Below are 21280 nucleotides of genomic sequence, written 5' to 3' on the forward strand. Positions count from 1 at the left end.
GGCGGCCAGTCCCAACTCCTGTGTGCCTCAGTTGGCCTTTGGGTTGGACTCAACAGCATGCACACCAGAAGACATCCACTGGAGAAACCGAGGGACTGGGACCCCAGTCTGGCTTAGGCAGGGCTGGCCATGGAATGTTGAATCTGGCCTGCCAGGAATTTTGAAGGCTGGGCCCTAGAACTATATAATGCTTAATTTAAGAAACAAGGAGTTTTCTAGGAGAGGGGGGAATGGATGAGTAAGGGACAAACCCTGCAGCCCACCTGGCATGGCTGCCTATGTGCTCAGAGGCTCTGGTGTGGAATCCCATCAGTTAGTCTGGCCTGTTTCTTCAGCTCTGTGGGTGGGTCCCATTGGCCCACTCTACTACTGTGCCCTCCAGATTCCCAAGCTTGGCAAGGAGCTGGGGCTGCACAGCCAGTAGTGATTTGGGAGAATATAGGCTAGAAAAGCACACTTCCATATATTTTCACTTAACTGCAATTGAGGAGGAATTATGATATAGATGCTGATAGAGAAGAAAGTTCACAGGGCCCAGAATGGGGCTTATTGCCTCTGGCCACAGAACAGAGCTGGGGAATTGGATATGGAGGCTCTGGGGCTGGCTTAGCCAGTGCCTCACTGGAAACATGGAGTCCTATCTGTATGAGGAGCTAAAACTTGTCCTACTTTTCTACTTCAGGTGATTCCTTTCTGAAGCCCATCAGAACAAAACAAGGCCTTCAAAGGACCCCCAGATCTCTGGGAGCGAGGTATCTCAAATTTGGAACAATTTGGGTGGCCAGGGGTAAGGATGATCAGGGTCTGGTTCTGTTCCTCACCCATGGGAAAAGCAAGCTGAGGGACCTCAGTCCACATGCTTTTGGCAAAGGCTACGCCACATCCGCTTGAAGTACCAAATCACTGGGTCTGGACAGTGGGCAGGCTCTCAGGTTAGGAAGGCAGGTATGCAGGCTTACAAAGGACATGGGTCTCTCAATAGAAAGATGCCTCGAGCTGTCCTTGAACATGTCTTTGGTCCTGGGCACTGTGACCCCCAAAGTGTTTTGTCCAAGATAGGCCTTTAATTGCAAATTCTTGTCTTCTTTGTGCTGCCAGCTAGATGTGCCTCTGTGTCCCCAGGACCCATAACAGGTCCTGGCCCAAAGCAGTTCATACAAATCTGCTCAGCTCAGAGGACTGGGCTTCCCTGGTCTCCATAAGTACAGGTAGCCCCTCCCTTCATGCTTGCCAAGACACCCAGCAGGTGGCAGCAGAAAGAGCAGAGGGTCTGAAGAATCACAAGCTGTGTAACCCTTTAGCAAGTCTCAAGCCTTCTGAGCCTTAGTTTTCTTCATCTATAAAATGGGGGACTTTGGCAACTAATGTCAAAGTACTTTGCATACCAAAAAAAGCTCCGGACAGGTGTGTCCCTACTAAATATTCAGGAAAGGGGATATACATTTTAGGGTCATTTGCCAGGTAAGAAAGAACAGCAACTGTCCTATCTCATGAGGAAGAAATTAAATATACATTTTTTTTAAAACATGGCAAATGATTGTTTCAGGCTTTCACTATTTGCAGGCAATCCAGCTCCCACACTCAAACTTTCTTGGCTCCAGGCCAGTGAGGAGACGGTATCAGGTAGAAGTAGACGAATTCAAAAGGGCTGGCTGGTGACTGGAACCATCTGTACCCCTGATCCTGGCCACAGGTGTTGCACCTGGGGAGAGGCAGTGGCGTGAGAAGGAGAAAGGGGTTTGCATGCTGGTGCCAGTGCTGTAGCTGTCAGGTGGGCACATCCCTTGTCCTCTTTCTTGCCTGCCTGCCTTCAATGGGAGGGCCCTTCCAGCTCTTTTTGTCTAGCTTGACTACCATGCCATCTAGAATCATCTTTGGAGGATACCTATGGTACCTCCCACCAGAGCTCTGTGATCTTACCAGTAACTGTGCCCATCCTACCAGAGGCACATGACTGTCCCCTCTCCTGGGCTCAGTCCCTTTGCAGTGACTCCCCAAGCTTGGCCAGGCTTGTGGCTCTCCATCACAGCAAGAGGGCTGAGGCTGGCTGAACTGGGGCTCATACTGAAAAAGGGGTGCTGGAGCTGGGCTCTTCCAGACCACAGCCTTTCAGTGCCTTATTTTCACCTTGGGGCTTCCCTTTGCTCTTGAATTACATGGTAGGGGTGTGAAGATAGGGCACAGAGCATAGATGCTTCAGTATGTGAGCCTGGTGGGGATCAGATGGAGGGGAATAAGATAGCAGACAGACTGGGATTCAAGTGGCTGTGTCACTTATTAGCAAGTCACTTGACTTTTCCAAGGCTTGATTTCCTTAAGGATCAAATTGGAGAAATAACCTCTATCTCATAGGGTTAAGCCAGAATAATGTATGTTAAACTGCTCTGTGAACTGTGAGGTCCAGTTGTTCGTTAGTTTTACTTACTGGTATAGAAAGAAAAAAGTTACATGGTCATTCCTAGGTCTCCTCCTCTTCCTTTCTCCTGTCTGTGGTTCCACCCCAGACCACATAGAGGCAGCAGGGTTCTGGGAAGCCTGGCGGATACCAGCATTCTGCTGACTGTGGGCCTGTTCCCTTCCATAACCTGTTTCCTTATTTGTCAATTGACTGTAATAACTCTGACCCTGTCAGGGTGAGTACATGAAAGGCTGTGAAGTGCTTTGAACTCTATGATGCACCTGACAAATGCAAAGGTTTCTATTATCATTATCATCATTATTTTGGCATTTTTCAAACACATATGACATAATCTAGAACAACCTTCTCCCACCTTTACAAAACCAAAGCGGGTAGGAGGAGTATCTGCAAAAAGTGAATTAACACTGGAAAACTTGGTTATTTTAAAGTGAAACCTCATCAGCACCCCAGAACAGACAATTTAGAACAGGTGGATTTTTTCTTACTGGTCCTAAAGTTCCTTGGAAGCCCAGGAAGGTAGGCACCCAAACTCCTGGCTCTAGGCCAAGGATGCTGATGGGCTTTGCCCTTCTGGGAATGGCTAGACAGCTTCTAAACTCCTTCCAACCCAAGGGTTTCCTGATTTTTCCCTCCCTTAGGGAGACATGGGAGGTAGGGGTAAGGGTATGTCCAAGTTTGCATGAATTTAAAATGAAAACAGTTTTTTAAAGTCCCAAATGTTGTCAATGATCCCATTTTATACAGTAAAATATTCATGCCCCACCCCCAGAGGGGCTGCTGGCCCAGCCAAGTGCTGGGTGCCAGAGGCTGCTGCTGAGCAATCCAGGCTCCTGGCTGAGATTAGGAGGGACCTCCTCGTCCCAGAGATCCCTCTTCTCCCAGATGAGCCTGTCTCCTGGGCCTCATTCTTGTCCTCCTCTCCTGATGACTCCCATTCTCTTCTTCCTCTTCCTTTCCCTCTCTTCTTGGGATGAGGAGCTACTGTCCTAAAAGCAGGGCCTCTCCTTTTCAGCCAGCCCACCTGCTCCTTCTGCGGGTAGAGTCAGGTACAGGATGAAAAAGTTCCAGATGTCTTCACAGAATTTCCAAGTGCTATTTCTTCATTTGCAATTTCTGTTCCTGCCATCTGCCCCCATGTGGCCTCTGCCCAGTCTTTAACCCCTGCCTTTGGAGTCCACGGAGGAAAAGAGCAGGAATAGGAGCCCAGAGACCATTCTAGTGCTTACCAGGTATGGGCGCTGCCGATTTAATTTTTACAAAACCAAGCCATTCCATCCCTAGGTAAATTTTTGTAGGCAATGCCAGTAGGTAGGAAGGCTGCATTTAATGCTAATTTACTGTGAGGTCTAGGGAAGTTCTTTCTTCTTCTCTGGGCCTCAATTTCCTCATCTGCCAAATAGGGGAATGGATGAGATGATTGCTAAGGTCCCTTCAGTTCCATGAGTCTATGAAATGTTTATTGCTATTGCTTTTCCTTCACTATCCTGACCTTCAGAGCTGCCAGCACCCACCTGGAATGTGGTTCCTTCACTTGGGCCACGAATGGCACAGGTAACCAAGAGCTTGGCCTGCCTGCAAGCTCTACGGACAGACAGGTGAGTCCTGGCACTGGGAAGGGCAAAGGAAAGGGAGAGAAATGCCCTAGGTTCTCACTCTGATCAGGAGGAAGCTCCTCATCAGAGTGGGTCCATGACAGCTCAGAGGCCGAAGTCTGGATTACATAGGGCATCTGGCCTTCCAAGGCCCCGGGATGCTGGGATCCCACCACCCTGCAGCTGCTTGGCAGGTCTAAGGTCAAAATCACCTTTTGAGGAAGTGCCAGGTCAGTGAACATCACTGTGCAAATCAGAAGGTCCAGGGCCAGATGCTTTGGCTAGAGACCTTTCAAACCAAAGCCATGAGGCAAGCACTCTCCTCCCTTCCCTCTCCTTCCCCACAGTGCCCTCCCTCCCCCCACCCTCCCCCAAATTCTAAAGAAAGACTTTTTCCCCCAGATTCTCAGCCTGGGCTATTAAGCTGCTAATAACACTCCTACATACTCAGGTGGTTTTGTTCTTGGTCTGTTGTAATGGTTCTCAGGAGACATTTCATTTGTGTTCAGGACATGGGAATGTCCTGAACTAATCTTAAGAAAAAACAAGAACACTCCCTCAGAGATGTAGCCTCCTCGACAGCTCTGAATTCCTACCCCAGACCACATCTGTTTATGCTCTTCAAATGGAATCAAGCCTTCAGATGAACCATTGCAATAAACCCTACTCTGCTTGCCTCTAGACCGGGATCCCCAGGGACAGGACACTTAGGGAAGAGCGTAGAGGACGTGACCTGGTCAGGTAAGAGGAAGGGGGTAGAGCTGGAAGGGCAGCGGCTAAGAGGGTGACAGTGGCGGAGAGGCAGGAGATTAGAAAAAGCAGCTTTTACAGAAACCAAAAATCAAAATCAAAACCATTAAAGATGCATAAAGTGACCCTTGCACTTCCGTTGTCTCTTGCAAATAGAGGTGGTGCTGCTAGGGAACTGCTCCAGCACCGGTGTAAGACTTGAGTAGTTGCATACAATGTGTGACTCCAGATCTGTGGAGGGAAAGGGGAAAGAAACTGTGATATTCCAGAGGCCACTTTAGGAAACCTCTGGGCCCCCTCCCTCAACTTAGGAGCCCTTCATGGGGCCTCTGTGCCTTCCTAGTGAAGCTGCCCACTTCCACCAGTGGAACTTGTTGTGCTCTGGTGCCAAGAGCCCTGGAGAAGGTGCGGGGAGGACAGATGATGTGGTGGGCCAGAGGATTTCAAAGGGACATCCCTGGAGCCCTATGGTTCACTGTCACTGCCTCATGAGCTGCTGAGGTGACTAAGGAAGCCAGTGGTCTGGGTCAGCCCAAAGCCTCCAACTGGCTCCAACCAAAGCTCTAACATATGACTTAGGTAAGATTTTATTTGAAGAATGGGGCCCATAGTTAAAAGAAGTCTGAAGACCATAAGGTAAATGGCACAGAATTTGGTACTAAAGAACTGACGTTGAAGACTTAGCTTAAATTTTGTTGGCTAAGTGATACTGAACTACATATTTATCTGTAAAATAGAGCTAATGATCCTTATTTCACAGAGCAACTATAAGAATTATGAGATAACATAAGCAAAGGGATAGCAATTATTATTTCTGTTGTTACTTAGATTTCAACAAGCAGTCAACAGAAGTGATAGCTATTAAGAGTGATATTATGGACCCTGGAGCAGGAAAGCAAGGTAACTTGACAACTGTTACCTGCCCCAGCTGACACCTGTGCACCAGACCCAAGCCAGGGGCTTTGAGGCAGTTCCTGTATGTATCCCCCTCCCACCTCTCTCACCCTGGCTGCACTCACTTGGATGGGCTGCAGGCTTTACCAGTGTGGGGGCACGTAGCTGTACGCAGGGGTTCCTTGGGCCCTGTATGTTGGCATGGAGACAGGGTGTGCCCCAATCGCTGTGTGCTGGGGTGTAGTCAGCAGGGTACCTGAGCATCCAGAGAGAGAAGAGTAACCTGATGAGGCTGCACCAGACACAGGAATGAAGAGGATGAAGCTACAGTCTTTGGCATGACTGCTCCCTCGGCCCGAATCCCCCATCTCCCTCACCTTCCTGATGCACTGCTGTCTGCCCTTCTCCACCTCACCAGGCTTCACCTCCTTAAGGCAATCTTTTCTGATGCTTAAGGACAGAATCACTATTTCAAGTCCTCCTTTTCCCTTTTTTTTTGAGATGGAACCTCATCCTGTTGCCCAGGCTAGAGTGCAATGGTGTGATCTCAGCTTACCGCAGCCTCTTTCTCCTGAGTTCAAGCGATTCTCCCACCTCAGCCTCCCAAGCAGCTGGAATTACAGGTGCGCATCACCATGCCCAGCTAATTTTTGTATCTTTAGTAGAGACAGGTTTTCGCCATGTTGGACAGGCTCGTCTCAAACTCCTGACGTCAAGTGATCCACCTGCCTCAGCCTCCCAAAGTGCTGGGATTACAGGCGTGAGCCACCATGCCCAGCCTTTCTTTTACTTTTGTGTGTCTTACTGCACAATCATACTGAACAGTAACTGTGATGTCTTGTATTTCCCACACTAACCTGGGTGTTCCTTAAGGACAGGGTACTGGTCTGATCTATTGATATCTGGTTCCCAGGACCCGAACAACAAGGCTGGCACCAAGTAGATATCCAACAGTTTGCTGACTTGATCTGGGGAGTAAGAGGCCTCAACCATACCCTTACATTAGGGGCAGAATAAAATCCAAATGCTCACCCTGCCCCTTGTACTTTCTTATCTCAGATGGTAGCCTAGCTGGTTCTTTAAAAGTTGGGTCTCTAGGCCATACATAATGGCTTATGCCTGTTACCCTAGTACTTTGGGAGTCAGAGATGGGCAGATCCCTTAAGCCCAAGAGTTCAACACCAGCCTGGGCAACATGGTGAAACCCCACCTCTACAAAACCCACAAAAATTAGCGGGGTGTGGTGGCACACGCCTGTGGCCCCAGCTACTTGGGAGGCTGAGGTGGGAAGATCACTTGAGCCCAGCAGATCAAGACTCCAGTGGACCAAGATCGTGCCACTACACTGCAGCCTGGGTGACAAAGCAAGACCCTAGCTCAAAAAGAAAAAAGGGTCCTTGGGGACTTCTGCTTCTCTCATCCCTCAAAATTATTAAAATTATTACACAGGTCCTTAAGCTCCTGCCTAATAAAGAATATTGTCCCTGTGTCCTCTTTTTTGGAGCCCCTGCTGTTACTAGAGTGCTAGTATCTCTCTTCCCTAAACTACACTGACAGCCTCCTCACTGACCTACTTGCTTCCAGCTCACCCCTTCTAATCCTGCCTCCACTCTGCTTAATGTTTAAACTTAACGGCGTCCCTGCCTGCCCTGTCTGACCCCCTTTGCGCGCAATAGAGGTACCACAAGGTATTCAAGACTTTCCACCATCTTATCCTTGCCAGCGATCCAGCCACCTTCCAACTCCAAGCCCCTATTTCCTGAGGGCCTTGGCTCCATTCTATGAGCATGCCATCATCATGTTCTTTCTGCACCACCCTTCCCTCTTTCATTTCTCTGGTTAGCCTGTGTTTACCCTTTAAGGCCTAGCTTGATATGCCCTTCTTGGTGAAATCTTCCTCATCCCTGTAGACAGACTTAGAGGCTCCTTCCTCTGGGTTCCCATGCCCCCCCCACCCCCCCCCCCGCCCGCCGGGCACAGGATCTCTTGTGCTATGCTGCAGTCGATTCCATGACTGTGTTCTCCGCTCCGTTGTGAGTTCCTAGAGGAAAGGGATGAACAGTGATGCAGATGCTGCCCTCACCTGCTGACATTGCCATGGTGGTGCCTGCCACCATGCCCATGGCCACGCCGTTGGTCCTGGGGGCGGCAACAGGTGCCGGGTAGATAGCAGAGGGAATGCTGTTGGGCTGGACGACCGTGGTGTGGTGGATGACATGAGGCTGGGCAGCGTACACCGGCTGTGTGTAGTAGGCTCCCTGGGGGAAAGAGGTTGAGGTCACGTAAGCATTTGGAGAGGTGGGTGGGATGTGGAGAGAACAGCACGGGCTGAAAGACACAAGGTCTGGACCCCAGCTGGGGCTCTGCTTGTCTTACTATGGGACTGGTCAGTGCAGTGCTGGGCTCATTTGAAAAATTAGTCTCTAGGATGTGAGGGCAATCTGGCTGCGACATCTGTCACCCCATTGCTCTCCAGGGTTGATTCAGCTGATCTGGCTGGCTAGGCAGGTGTCCCCTTCCTCCCTCACCGCTCCATGTGAATCCCTCCCGAAGCTGCATGCTCTGTCGAGGAGGACGACCATCCCCCGATAGAGGAGGACCAGTCTTCGGTCAAGGGTACATGAGTAGCTGTACTCCCCTGCTAGAAAAATAAGGCTCTAAGCTGTCCTGCCTTGCCCCTAAGGCTGCTATGATGATCTAATGGGAATAAGAGCTCTACTCCCTTAACCCCGGTTTTAGCATTTTAACATGTTTTATCTTATTGCAATGAACTTTTATAAGCTGCCTAAAATTTAAAGGTAGGAACAACAATTGCATGCTTGCTGTTACCAAGCATGTGAACAGGGCTGGTAAACTCTAGAACACATACACTGAAGGATAATTAATTAGTATCATACTGGTACAAGTGCTAGCATTTTATGTTGAAAAAAATGGCAACTGGGCGCAGTGGCTCACATCTGTAATCCCAGCACTTTGGGAGGCCAAGGCAGGTGGATCACTTGAGGTCAGGAGTTCAAGAGCAGCCTGGCCAGCATGGTGAAACCCCATCTCTACTAAATATACAAAAAAATTTAAAAAAAAAATGAGCCAGGCGTGGTGACGCATGCCTGTAGTCCCAGCTACCTGGGAGGCTGAGGCAGGAGAATGGCTTGAACTTGGGAGGTGAAGGTTGCAGCAAGCCGAGATTGTGCCACTGCACTCCAGCCTGGGCGACAGCAAGGCTTGTCTCTACACCGCGAAACACCAAAAAAAAAAAAAAAAAAAAAAAAAAGCATAAATGGATAGCATTTCCCAAGATGTCTCTTATTAGCTATTTCCCTTTAGGTGGAAAAGGTAAGGATGAAGACAGTGGTCCAAGGTGACTCCCAATTCCTGAATCACATGGCTGCTTCCTGCTGCCACAATCCACTGGCCCACTGACTTCCAGGGGGAGTAAACTGGAGTCCCTGAGATCATCTTAATTCAAAAATCTTCAAATGTTTCTACTAAACGAGAAAAGTATCTCAAGCCTCTTATTAAGTTTTGCCTTCTACTGTAAAATATAGCTGTTTTTTAAACTAAAAAAAGTATTCTCACCACATACACTTCCTATAGAGTTGTCACTCCAGAAGAATGTGTCATGGGTGTGCTAGAGCCCCATATGGTCTCCTGTCTCATACCAATCCTGGAAAGCATATGTCCTCCAGCTGAAGGAGCCCAGAAAGGGCCATCAGGCACAGAAAGAATAACTTGCCCAAGGTCACAGAGGACACTGGTGATAGAGCCTGTGTACTTTCCTTCTCCCCACTCAGTTCACAGACTTGATCAAGGAAGGGCAGATGTGGGGGTTAGAAAAGACCAAGACATTGGGGTCTCATCTTGACCAACTAATAGCTCATGGTGTAACCCTGGACACATCATTCCCCTCTTTGGGTCTCAGTTTCCCCACTTGTTTAACAAAGGAGTTGAGCTAGAAAATCTGAGGGCCCTTGTCCTCTGACATTCTGGGCTCTGTTAATCTAAATGACTTCATGCCTCACCCCTCTAGGGGCTGAGGTGGAATGAGGGAGTAAGCAGACTGCGGGGATATTGCTTCAGTCATACAACAGGGATGGTTAGCCAGAGCCATAAACCCTCCTCTCCTTCCCTTACTTCCTCGCCCTACCCCACCACACTGCACCCAGGCTGGAGGCTCCTCTACCTGCAGAAGAGGTGGTTTTGACATGTACCTACCTGGGCATACAGATTCTGCTGGGGGTAGGCACTTCTGATTGGATACATGGCCGTCTGATAGGGATTGGGTGATGGGGAGTAGGGGGGTGGAGCAGTATTACTCTGGGTCGGTGGGACCTTGTATGGTGTCCCCGCAGTATATCCTGTACCAAGGCAATAAGAGAGACTTCAGTTAGTTGGCAGAAGAGCACTGCTAGAAGGCAGCAGGTCCCAGTCATGACTCCCCAGACAAAGATGGGCTGAATCCAGGCTGGAAACAGAGATGAGAACAAACAGAACAGAGCTCCACCCAGAAAGCCCTGACCCCAGAGGCAGCTCCCTCAGTCCTGGTGCACAGGGCTGCATGGATGTTTCTGGGCATCTTTTCTTTCTCTGGGTCTCAGGGCTCTTATCTATAAAATAAGAGGCTAGAACCAGATTGGTCCCTTTCAGCTCTGACAGCCTGGGATTTGGAGCTGTGTGGAGTCGGCAGGTGCAGAGAGATGGAAGCCCTCAACCCACTTGCTTTTTATTGCTACTCTCTATCTTCTTGCTTTTCTGTCTTCTCATGCAGCATGCAGGGTATCTTTTTGCTGCTCTCTCTCTCGCTCTGTTTCTTTTTCTCCTTATCTCTCTCTCTCTTCTTGGACTTCCCTCCATCTTGTTCCCCTTCCTCCCCACCAAGTTTGAAGGTGAAAACCCAATACAGAACACCATCCAGAGATCCTTATCTTCTGGGATGCTGAAAAACTTTGCTCTACAGAGTTGGCTTTCCTTCTCTCCTGGGGTCTAGGGGAAGGTTACTTCTGCCTGCAAAGACATGAAGTCAGAGATCACAAAGATTCACATCAGCCTGGAACCTGGGCCATATCTGTCACTCACCAGGATGGACAAAAAGCTGGGACTGAGAAGTCAGGCCCCAAGAAGCTCACAATCGGCCATGCAAATAAATTGTGGTGCCTTTGAATCCTCTGGAAAAGAGTGATAGATCCTTTGTTCACAGAAAAAAAAACTTGAAACATGAGTCATAAAAGGAGACAAGACTGTTTCCTTTTAGAATCACAAAATGGAATTATTCTATGGAACCCAAGTGATCAAGTGACTCCAACCCTAGCACTTTACACAAGGGGATCCTGGGCTCAGAAAAGACAAGTCTTTTTAATAACTTCTCCTGAAAACTCTAAACTCTTCTAAGTTGAAGGGACAGTACCAGGGGACCTACACTTTGAAGCCCTGCTGGGGAGGTGCTGAGGTGGCTTCTTTTCTGTGGTTCCATCTTGGGTAGGTCTAGCTGACCTCACTGACCCTCTCTGGGCTTCAGCTCTTTCACCTATAACATTCTCGCCAAGGACCCTTTCAGCTTCAAGGTGCTGTTTCTATTACACAAGAAGAGACGGGGCAGAGTGGAGGGAGTGCTTTATCGGAAGAGGAGACATCTAGTCTTCGGTACTGGCTTTCCCCCTAATTTTTGGTGACAACTGTCAAGTCTTTGGGCCTTAGTTTCTTCTTTTGTAAAATCAGGTGGCTAACAATGAAGATCTCTTCCTAAATGAAAATTCCATGCTTCTAAAGATATGGGTCTCTTCTACCCTAACCCCAAGTAAAAGAAAGCTACCACATGGTCACAAATCTCTCTCAGTCCACATCACACCTCTTTGGCTTGGCATCCCCCTGCCCGAGGACTCAAGAGGATATGAGAGCTGCTGCGCATCTGCCACAAAAGTTGAGCTTTCCCTGGATTCATGTCATTTATTTTTCCATCTGCAGATCCATAGTTTTTTCCATAGTTTTGTGGTCAAATATGCTTGGGAAATAAGTAGCGATGAGGATAGAGTGGAAAGGATATATGAAAGAAAGGGAAGCATGTTAAAAAGTAGAAACTAACTGGCAGTGGGACTGTGAGATGAGTGAGAAGTCTAGAGAAGATTTCTCAAAGTTTCTAGATTATGGAGCTCATCTTGAAATGCAGTCATAGGAGGAGAAGCAGACACTGGGGGAAGACAGGGAGTCTAGCTTTGCAGATGTCTAGAAGGAACCATCTGATGTGTACGGAGACACAATTTACTTATCTATAAAACAAAGGGGTTTTATAGATAAACCAGAGATAGACATTTCTCAAATGCAGACAATAGACTATAGATTCCAAGGGATCTTAATAGTTGTTTTTGCCAAAGAAAAGGAAAGAGAGTTCCGTAGTCCCATATGTTTGTGAAGTTGCAATGTAAAATAGAGGGAAACGGTCATGATTTTAAAAAAATTCCATGACCACGAGAAGTTTTTAAAACAATAGAGTGGGCTAGACATCATGACTGTCACCTATAATCCCAGCACTTTGGGAGGCCAAGGCAGGAGAAGCACTTGAGACCGGGGTTCAACACCAGCCTGGGTAACATGGACTACATCTCTAAAAAAAGAAAAAAAACTTAGCCAGGCAAGGTGGCTGGTGTAGTCCCCAGCTACTTGGGAGGCTGAGGCATGAGGATGGCTTGAGCCCAGGAGTCTGAGGTGTAGTGAGCCCGGATCACACCAGTGTACTCCAGCTTGAGTGACAGAGCAAGACCCTGTCTCTTAAAAAACAAAAGGTGGGGCCGGGAGCGGTGGCTCATGCCTGTAATCCCAGCACTTTGGGAGGCCGAGGCGGGTGGATCACGAGGTCAAGAGATCGAGACCATCCTGGTCAACATGGTGAAACACCGTCTCTACTAAAAATACAAAAAAATTAGCTGGGCGTGGTGGCGTGTGCCCGTAGTCCCAGCTACTTGGGAAGCTGAGGCAGAAAAATCACTTGAATCCAGGAGGAGGAGGTTGCAGTGAGCTGAGATCACACCACTGCACTCCAGCAGCCTAGCAACAGAGTGAGACTCCATCTCAAAGAATAAATAAATAAATAAAAGTTAAATTTCATCCATGTTTTTTTGTAATTGCAGCTTGTTTTGGTTAACAAAGTTTTATTGTAACATATCTACAACCATTCATTTACATATTGACTACAGCTACTTTCCTGCTACAATGGTAGTTACTGACAGAGACCATACGGCCTTTTGAAAAGCCTAAATATTTGGCCCTTTACAGGAATGTTTGCTGACCCCTGATTTAAAAGGAATATATCAAGGTGTAGAGAATCCTAGCAGAGTTGAAAGCATCCCTTTTCTAAGCAGGAGAGAAGGACACCCCTGAACCAGAAGATGCCTGTTTCTGAAAGCTCTGCAGCACAGAGAAGTGGTTACGAGCAGTCTGGAGACAGACTGACTGCCTAGGTCCAAACCCCCAGCTCTGTGACTTAACAGCTGTAGGATACATCAGTCTCCTTGTGTATAATATGGGAACAGTAATGGTATCTAATTCATAGGATTCCTGTGATAAATACATTAATTGTTAAGTAAAAAGCACTTAGAATAGTACCTGACATATTAGAAGCACTTTATAACGATTAGCTATTATGATTTCTTCTCTCTCACTTTATAGGGAGACAGTAAGCTCCTGTCCTAAGGGTATGCAGGCAGAGCCTGGTCTGAAAGACGAAAGCTAAACTATGACTACTATGGTCTGTCCCAGCTTGGAACACAAGACTCCAGGATTCTAAGATTCTAAAATGTTATGGCTTAAAATGCCATGATTTTGTGATTCTTTAAAGTTAACAGGCCAACGAGCTGATGACTTTCCTTTATACTCCTGGAGAATATGCTCTGGAATTTTTATTTTCCCTGGGCAAGCTGCATTACCTACTCTATTACGAAGTGGTGAGACTATCCCTCTGAGGAAAATCAAAAAGCTCTAAGAGACTGCAGTAGAATCTGGTTTCCACATCTAAGAATAACCTTGTTGGAGGATGTTTCCCTTACTTCATGTTATGAAATGAGAGACACACATACTTAGAATACAAATAAGTAGCCAAAACACCCTCGGCAGCCAGAGAGAGATGACGCTGCAGAGGAAGGCCTTGCTTGTTTGTCCAGACAGTCTGAGACGGGAGAAGCAGAACTGCAGAGCTACAAGAGACCTCAGAGATCATTAAGACCAGCATAAACACTTCACAGATGAGATCATGAGTAGCTGCTGAAAGAGAGAGCTGCTTGTGAGGATCTAAGACTGGGTGCTACTTCCTCTAACCACAGTGGTTCTCACGGTTACCATTTGTCAGGAGGATCTTTGTGAGGCTGCAGAAGCTGCCTGGGGGCCCTCATCCTAGGCTCTGTCAATTCCAAGGGAATTTCCTCATTTGGACTACACAGTATCAGAGAACCTTTCTAGTGCTGACATTCTAAGTCTCTCAGTATTTGAGAAGACTTTTATGAGGAAATCATTGCGGAGGACTTTCCACAATATACTGGTGGTCCTGTCATTACTCCTGGGGAACACTGAAAATTCCCCTGGAGCTATAGCCAGAGCTTGGGTAACACAAAAATCAGGGTTTATTACTTTATGCATCTAAGTAAAAGAAGCTGTTGAGTTTGTGGCAAAAAAAAAAAAAAAAAAAAAAAAAAAAAAAATCATAGATTTTGCCCAAATGAACTTAGACTCAATTCTCTCACTGGAGGCCTGGCTATCCTGAGAGGAATTCTAAGCCTAAAGTTCACAGAATTAAGACTTTGGAATGTTGTGCTTGAAGGACATTAGAGGTTTATATTAAATTTTCTTCCTTTCAGAGAAAGAACCTGGTGCCCAGGAGGACGATTTTGCCCAAATTATATAGCACATCAGTACAGAGCTGGGCCCAAAGTTCAGGGCTCACCATGCCCTAGGCAGAGCTCTTGCTGAGTTAAAGGTCTCTGTAGTCCAATCTTGGGCATTTAATATACTGGCCTTTGTTGTCCCCATTTCACTAAAGGCAATATCATGAAAGAAAAAAGGAATTCGATCACTAGAAGTCTCAGTTCTGCCTTATAGAGGAGGCTTTGTTTATGATGTCCTATTCTTTCTCTTAGGTTCCTAACCATAATTTTAGAATCCATCAAATGGGATAATAAAAAGAGTATGTATATTAGCAAGATAAAACCTTTTCAGCCCTTTCTGCAATCCTTTTTCACTGTCATAAATCTTTTTCAGTTGTAGAACCCCTACCATCTTCAAGGGCACTGATCCTCGAATCACGGATGCCTTTTAGACTAATCGGTTTATTGATCATCAGATTTATATGTCTGGACAAAACAAAGCTCTATGTCTGAATCTTGCTTTGACCCCTAAGACTCCTTGTTGGTAGCCAAGTAAGACAGTGATGAATAAGTAGGCGACCTAATTACAAACAGGCTTAGCAAGTGTCAGTGAAATTGAAGTGAATTTGTCAAAGTGCCCTGAATTTTCTGTGGTACTAGAAGCCACAAAATCTGAATGCTGGGAGGAATCTTTATGGATATGGGAGGGCCAGTCAACCCCAACTGCATTAAAAAATGGTACAGGTTTTTACATTACTTGCTTAAAAGAGAGGGGTCGGCCAGGCATGGTAGCTGATACCTATAATCCCAGCACTTTGGGAGACTGAGTTGGGAGGAGAGCTTGAGCCCAGGAGTTCGAGACCAGCCTAGGCAATGTGGCAAAACCCCATCTCTACAAAAAATAAAAAAAATTAGCTGGGCATTGTGGTGCATGCCTGTGGTCCCAGCTACATGGGAGGCTGTGGTGGGAGGATTACTTGAGCCTAGGAGTTTGAGACTGCTGTGTGGCATGAATGTGCCACTGGACTCCAGTATGAGTGACAAGAGCAAGACCCTTACTCAAAAGAGGTCATCGGGGGGTTACATTTTGGTTCTTTTCAAGGACTGTGACAGCCTGTCTGGGAGGAAACAGTAGGATATGGCTGCTGGACACTTAATGGGACTTCAGGAAGATTTCAACATAGTAGAACGCAAGGCCTTCTGTTACTCAGACTTTCTAACTGTGGAAAAGGTTGCCTCTTCTTGGAGATGGTTTGTTGGCCAGCCACTGTTAAGGGCAACTCGAGAGGAGATCCCTGTTGGGGTGGAAGACACTAAGTACACATCATCTTGCTGAGAGAATAAGAAGTCTAACTGCAAGAAAGAACCTTGGAGATGATTTAGTTCAGTTCCTTCATTTTGCAGTTTGAAAAATCAAGGTCCAATGCATGGACATGAATAATCCAAGGTTACACAGAACCAGTCTAGAATTCAATGCTTTGGGCTTCCACTCCAGGCCATTTTCTGCTACACTACTGTAAGTGTGCCTATACGCATCTATATCCAGATGTTTAGATGTCAGAGAGAATATGTATATCCCTATTTATATATGTATATAATCTTATGTATGTTCATTCATTCTACCTGAGGTATCTGGAAAAACTCCTTATGGCTGACATACCTCTCTTAAACAGTAAAATCAATCTCATGAAAAAAGTCAGTAACAGAATCTTAACCTGGGTGGTATCTTTTTCCAGCTGTGCTGCTTACTAGCTGGGTGGCATTGGACCTATTACCTTTCTGAGCCTCATCTTTCAAACTGGGATGAAAATCCACCCAAATAACTTAGGACGAGTATAATGTAGATTAAATGACAGGGTGATTATGAAACTATATTCTACAAAAGGTGAGTTACGTTCTATGAACATAAACTGATGTTGACATCTAGGGGCAATGAAAATTAAGGAGAAAATGACTTTGGATGTTGATATGGTTTAGAGGTTTGTTTCCTCCAACTCTTATGCTGAAACGTAACCTCCAGTGTTGGAGATGGGGCCTGGTGGGAGGTATTGGATCATAGGGGTGGATCCCTCATCATGGCTTAGCACTATCCCCTTGCTGATGAGTGAACTCTGATTATTCAGAGTGTGGCACCTTCCCAGCCCCTTGCGCCCTCTCTCACCACGTGATATCCTGGCTTCCCCTTTTGCCTTCCGCCTTGACTGTAAGCTTCCTGAGACCCTCACAAGAAGCTAAGCAGAAGTTGGTACCATGCTTGCACAGCCTGCAGAACTGTGAGCCAATTAAACCTCTTTTCTTTATGAATTACCCAGCCTCAGGTATTTCTTTATAACAACGCAAGAACAGACTAACACAGATGTTTTAAAGAAAATAAAAAAATATAATGCATTTTTCTATTCTACTTACTTAGTGCCTTAATAATTTGTGGAACCATAGACTATCAGGCCTTGTCTGGAACATCCCTGTGAGGGCTTGTCCAGTCCCTGCTGGCACAACTTAAGAGATAAGTTCTCAACACATCCACAGTCAGTCATTCCTCTATTGAACAGCTCTGACAAGACACAAAATTCTTCTTAGATGGAGTCAAGATGCCACTCAGTAATTTCTAAACACTGGTCCTCATTTTCACAGTGGAACCACTTTGTGTTAAAAATTAGATGTGAAGGTGACAGTATCAGTTACTCTACTGAGCCTCAGGATGAATATGACCAGTCTGACTGGCTAGCTGGTTTCTGGCCTCCCTGAAGACTCCTTGTACACACCGTGGTCCCACAGTGCAGCTTCCACTAGGGCACTGTTTCTCATACAGGGGGCAATTTTGTCCCGTAGGGGATATTTAGCAATGTTTATAAACATTTTTGGTTGTCACAATGAGGCTTTGCTACTGGCATCTAGGGTAGAGGCCAGGGATGCTGTTAAACATCCTATAATGTACAGGACAGTGCCCCGACAACAAAGAATTATGTGGCTTAGATGTCAATAGTGCTAAGGTTAAGAAGCCCTGTGCTGGGGATGAGCCCTCTCTGTCCAAAGACCCACAAACCTTCAAAATGTGCCCTCTGTCCTTTCCCCCTGAAATGCAGTAACAGTCCTTCCCCAATCAACTTGCTGGCCAGGTGAGTATTTCCTTCTCCCTCCCTCAGTGCTTTGTGTCTCCCCAAAGCTGGGTGCATGATCAAAGAGGATGATCTTTCCTGAATAAGGAGGGCCAATTTTTTGCCTGCGTAAAAGAACCTCTTAAAACAGTATTTATCTCATAAATGTCATTTTTAAAAGCTCCCTTTCCTTTCTTCCTAAGAAACAAATCAGTCCCAACCAAGGGGAACAAGGAAAGGAGACAGGCTGTATTTACTGAAAGCCGCAGAGGATGCTTGGTAAGTTCGGTTCTCGGTCCCGGTGTCCACTGGGAGGTGGAAGGTGCCTTCAGTGCCACAGGAAGACGAGTTCTGTGGCCAGGCCTGTTTCATCAGCAGAGTTGCTTAAGGGAAGACACAAGAATGGCATTAGGCAGAAATAAGAAGTGGCCACCACCAATCACAGACACAAAGCAAGGGTCTTGTGCTGGACAGAAACAAACAACCCAAGGAGCTTGTTCAGACACACAGGATGGCTCAGCCTTTCTGAAATGGGTAAGTGGGTTGGGAGGAGTGCTGATGTATGTTTCCAAATGATTTGAAATCAAGGAAATCTGAAGTTATACTAAAAGAGTCAGGATTTTCTACCTACTACTAAAATCACAAAGATGCCCATGAATACCACCTCCTACTACCTAACATTGTGGCCTAAGGCTCTGGTACATTCCTCTGCTACTTTCTCATTAATGTGTAGCAACTTAGGAGCCTTTGTGTGTTGACCAGATCAAATGAGCACTCTTTATTTTCTGAAATACCATCTGGAGGTATATTTATAAGCTGCTTTCAAAGACAGGCCCACAAAAAATTACGCTTTACATGAACCTTGCCGGACTACCATCTCCTCTGAAGGGACTGAGCTGTGGCCATGGCAGCTTAAAAGGCACTAGGCACTGTGCTGCACTAAACCTAGTTAGCCAGTGGGGCCCTCTTTGCTAATAACTCCTTCTCCTGAGGCCAGACAGACATACTTCTTGCATACCCCTGAATATCTTCTGCTGAGGTGTTACTGGGTGCCCCACCTGGGATATCTCCTCATTAATTAGAGATGGTCCTTTGGGCCATTAAGAAAGCACATATCAAATTTGGGGTAGGTATGAAATATAGATGAGGCCAGTTTAAGATCTGCAGAGACTTCCCAGGCTGACTCAAAGCTCAGCTAGAGACATCTGAAGGATGATACTTCATATGTTTTAGAAGTGGGGTGTGACTCAAAAAACTTACCTTCATGGTATCCTGAGGGGAAAGAGAAAAGAAACAGAGTTCCAAAGGGGGACTTGCCTAACTTTTTAGATATTTTCCTTGTTATAATTTCAAACACTAGAGGGGAAACATTCTTGACTCAAATTTCTGTTTATGGTAAAAAGAATAACTTTAGCAACATCTTTTCCACTCAAAGTCTTGGGGGGCCATGGATATGGGGTTTTATATAGCATATTAGCAGAAAGTGGGGCTGCATTGGCAATACTTAAAACATTTAACTAAGAGGCTAAGACAGGCTGTTATGAGAAGAAAGTATGCCTATACACTCTCTAATTCCACCAGGACAAGGATATTCTACCTCCAGAGAGATCCTGTAACCCCTTCTGCCCATTCAGGTAACAGGTAATACCTCTGATTCCTTTGATCCCAGAAGTACTGGGGCCAGAGAAGGTCAGGGACTGTGCTTTTTTTGTTGAAGCAAGGCTAGAAGTATGGCTATTGTAGGCTGACTGCGTTTGCATTAATGGCCTGCAATATATACAGCAGATGCTGAGAAATGAGAAGGAAATCATGGGCAGGAAAGTCACACTAAAAGAAGAATTCTGGTAAGAGAAATGGAGACCCAGCAGAACTCCATGTAGAGCCCAGGGCCTTTCCTGGACATCAAGACATGGCTCTGCAGACAATGAAGGAGGAGGAAAGTCCATTTTAAACAATCATTTTGCATTTCTTTTCTTTGGGGAGTGGGAAACAGGAAAGGGATAAAGAACCTGATTAGTGTTAACATATCTTTATCAAGATGTCTCCAAATTTAGTCTGCCATACATGTGGCTGGAAAGCAGTGGCCACTCTCAAAACAACTCTTAAAAAGTAAAACATATAGCTCTGAAAAGTCAGATAAAGCAAGCCCATGCCCTCAAAACCCCACAGGAACGCCACCAGGGGGCAGGAGTCCTGAATTTGGCTGTAGGAATTTAGAGAATTTGGAGGTTCTATTACATTCCAATTTTTTCCTCTAAGTGGTATATACTTTACCATAATTTTCATAATAAGCCAAAAGTCTGACATTAGCCTGAAGGACTGTGTGACAATTAAAGTTAATAAGTCAAACTAACTTAACTTACTCTTCACAAAAGAGTAAATCACTCTTTTGTCCAAAGAGCAACTGAGGTCTACACTGCACTCAGCATTGAGGGGAGCGCCACGGTGGAAGGGAACACACGTGGGTCACGGTCACCGCACACAAGGCACTTATGGTCTAGCTGGGGATGCAACACAGCCACACGCCAACCAAGGAGTGAACAAGACAGCATGATACACAATAAAATAATGTTCCAGGTTAACCAAGAAAGAAGCAAGTGCGACTGTGCCTTTGATTACTATGTCTTCCAACTGATGACGTGAACTATACTATATGTTTTTCTGAATAAAAATATTTTTCTGTATTTTCGCCTGGTTTCATCATAAAGAAAACAAATTAGTGTTTTCTGTACTTCTCTGTATATTTGAATCCTTGTAATTTAAATAACTAGATAAATGTGAAAACAAATCAAAAAACAAATATTAGCTGTCAACTTGACCTTCTCATTAGTTAGTTGTATCGTGTGATCCAACTCCTGGTACAGAATTCTGAAGTCACCCATTCTGTTGGTGGGAGTGATTCAGAGCTCAGTTGTGGGATGAAGACAATTCCAACTGAAGCTTTTAGAGGTATGGTGATAGAGGAGGCTGCTCTGAACAGCATGCCTGCCCTTGGGTGCCTGAAAAGTACTACTTCCTAGAGATGTTTTGTATTTTGAACTGAGTGGTAGTTAAATATGGGCATATACATATGTAAAAACATTACTAAGCTATATACACTTAAGATTAGTGTACTTGGCCAGGTGCAGTGGCTCATGCCTGTAATCCCAGCACTTTGGAGGCCGAGGTGGGCGGATCACGAGGTCAGGAGCTCGAGACCAGCTTGACCAACATGGTGAAACCCCGTCTCTACTAAAAAATACAAAAATTAGCCAGGCGTGGTGGTATGCACCTGTAATCCCAGCTACTCAGGAGGCTGAGGCAGGAGAATCGCTTGAACCAGGGAGGTGGAGGTTGCAGTGAGCCAAGATTGCACCACTGCACTCCAGCCTGAGTGAAAGAGTGAGCCTCTATCTCAAAAAAACAAAAAAAATAGATAAGTGTACTTTATACACTTTACTGTATGTGTGTTATACCTCAATGAAATGAGAGAGAGAGAGAACCCTTGGCAGTGAAGGGCCATGGGCCCAGTCACAGCATGCTGCCCACATCCAGGTGCTGGGTTGTTCACTTCCCTGGATACGGGGCCCTCACGCCCTCTGACACTTGAACGATCTGTTAAGCACATTTACAAGGAGGAGAGGCAGCAAGGGACCATCATCCTGAACAATGTACTGAGTCAGGAAATCTGAGTTGTAGCCTGGGCTC

At 46.1% G+C, this 21280-nt stretch overlaps 1 protein-coding gene across 10 annotated transcripts in view; it reads right to left on the reverse strand.

Annotated features, from left to right (window-relative positions):
* Nucleotides 1-2691: 2691 nt before the first annotated feature.
* Nucleotides 2692-21280, reverse strand: part of FAM168A (family with sequence similarity 168 member A) — a 168228-nt gene continuing 149639 nt past the window's right edge. For 9 of the 10 annotated variants that reach the window (XM_012456948.2, XM_012456940.3, XM_012456942.2 and 6 more), the window contains 5 exons: nt 17851-17976; nt 9868-10010; nt 7739-7913; nt 5781-5911; nt 2692-4992 (listed from right to left, as the gene is read on the reverse strand). In XM_012456948.2, coding sequence (XP_012312371.1) covers nt 5799-5911; nt 7739-7913; nt 9868-10010; nt 17851-17976 — 557 coding nt within the window. In that variant the 3' untranslated portion in view covers nt 2692-4992; nt 5781-5798. The remainder of the gene's footprint in view (nt 4993-5780; nt 5912-7738; nt 7914-9867; nt 10011-17850; nt 17977-21280) is intronic. The other variant, XM_064365276.1, reaches the window with a different exon arrangement.

This window comes from Aotus nancymaae, unplaced genomic scaffold, assembly GCF_030222135.1.
Source record: "Aotus nancymaae isolate 86718 unplaced genomic scaffold, 86718_ANA_hifiasm-v0.15.2.pri h1tg000059l, whole genome shotgun sequence".
NCBI lineage: Eukaryota > Metazoa > Chordata > Mammalia > Primates > Aotidae > Aotus > Aotus nancymaae.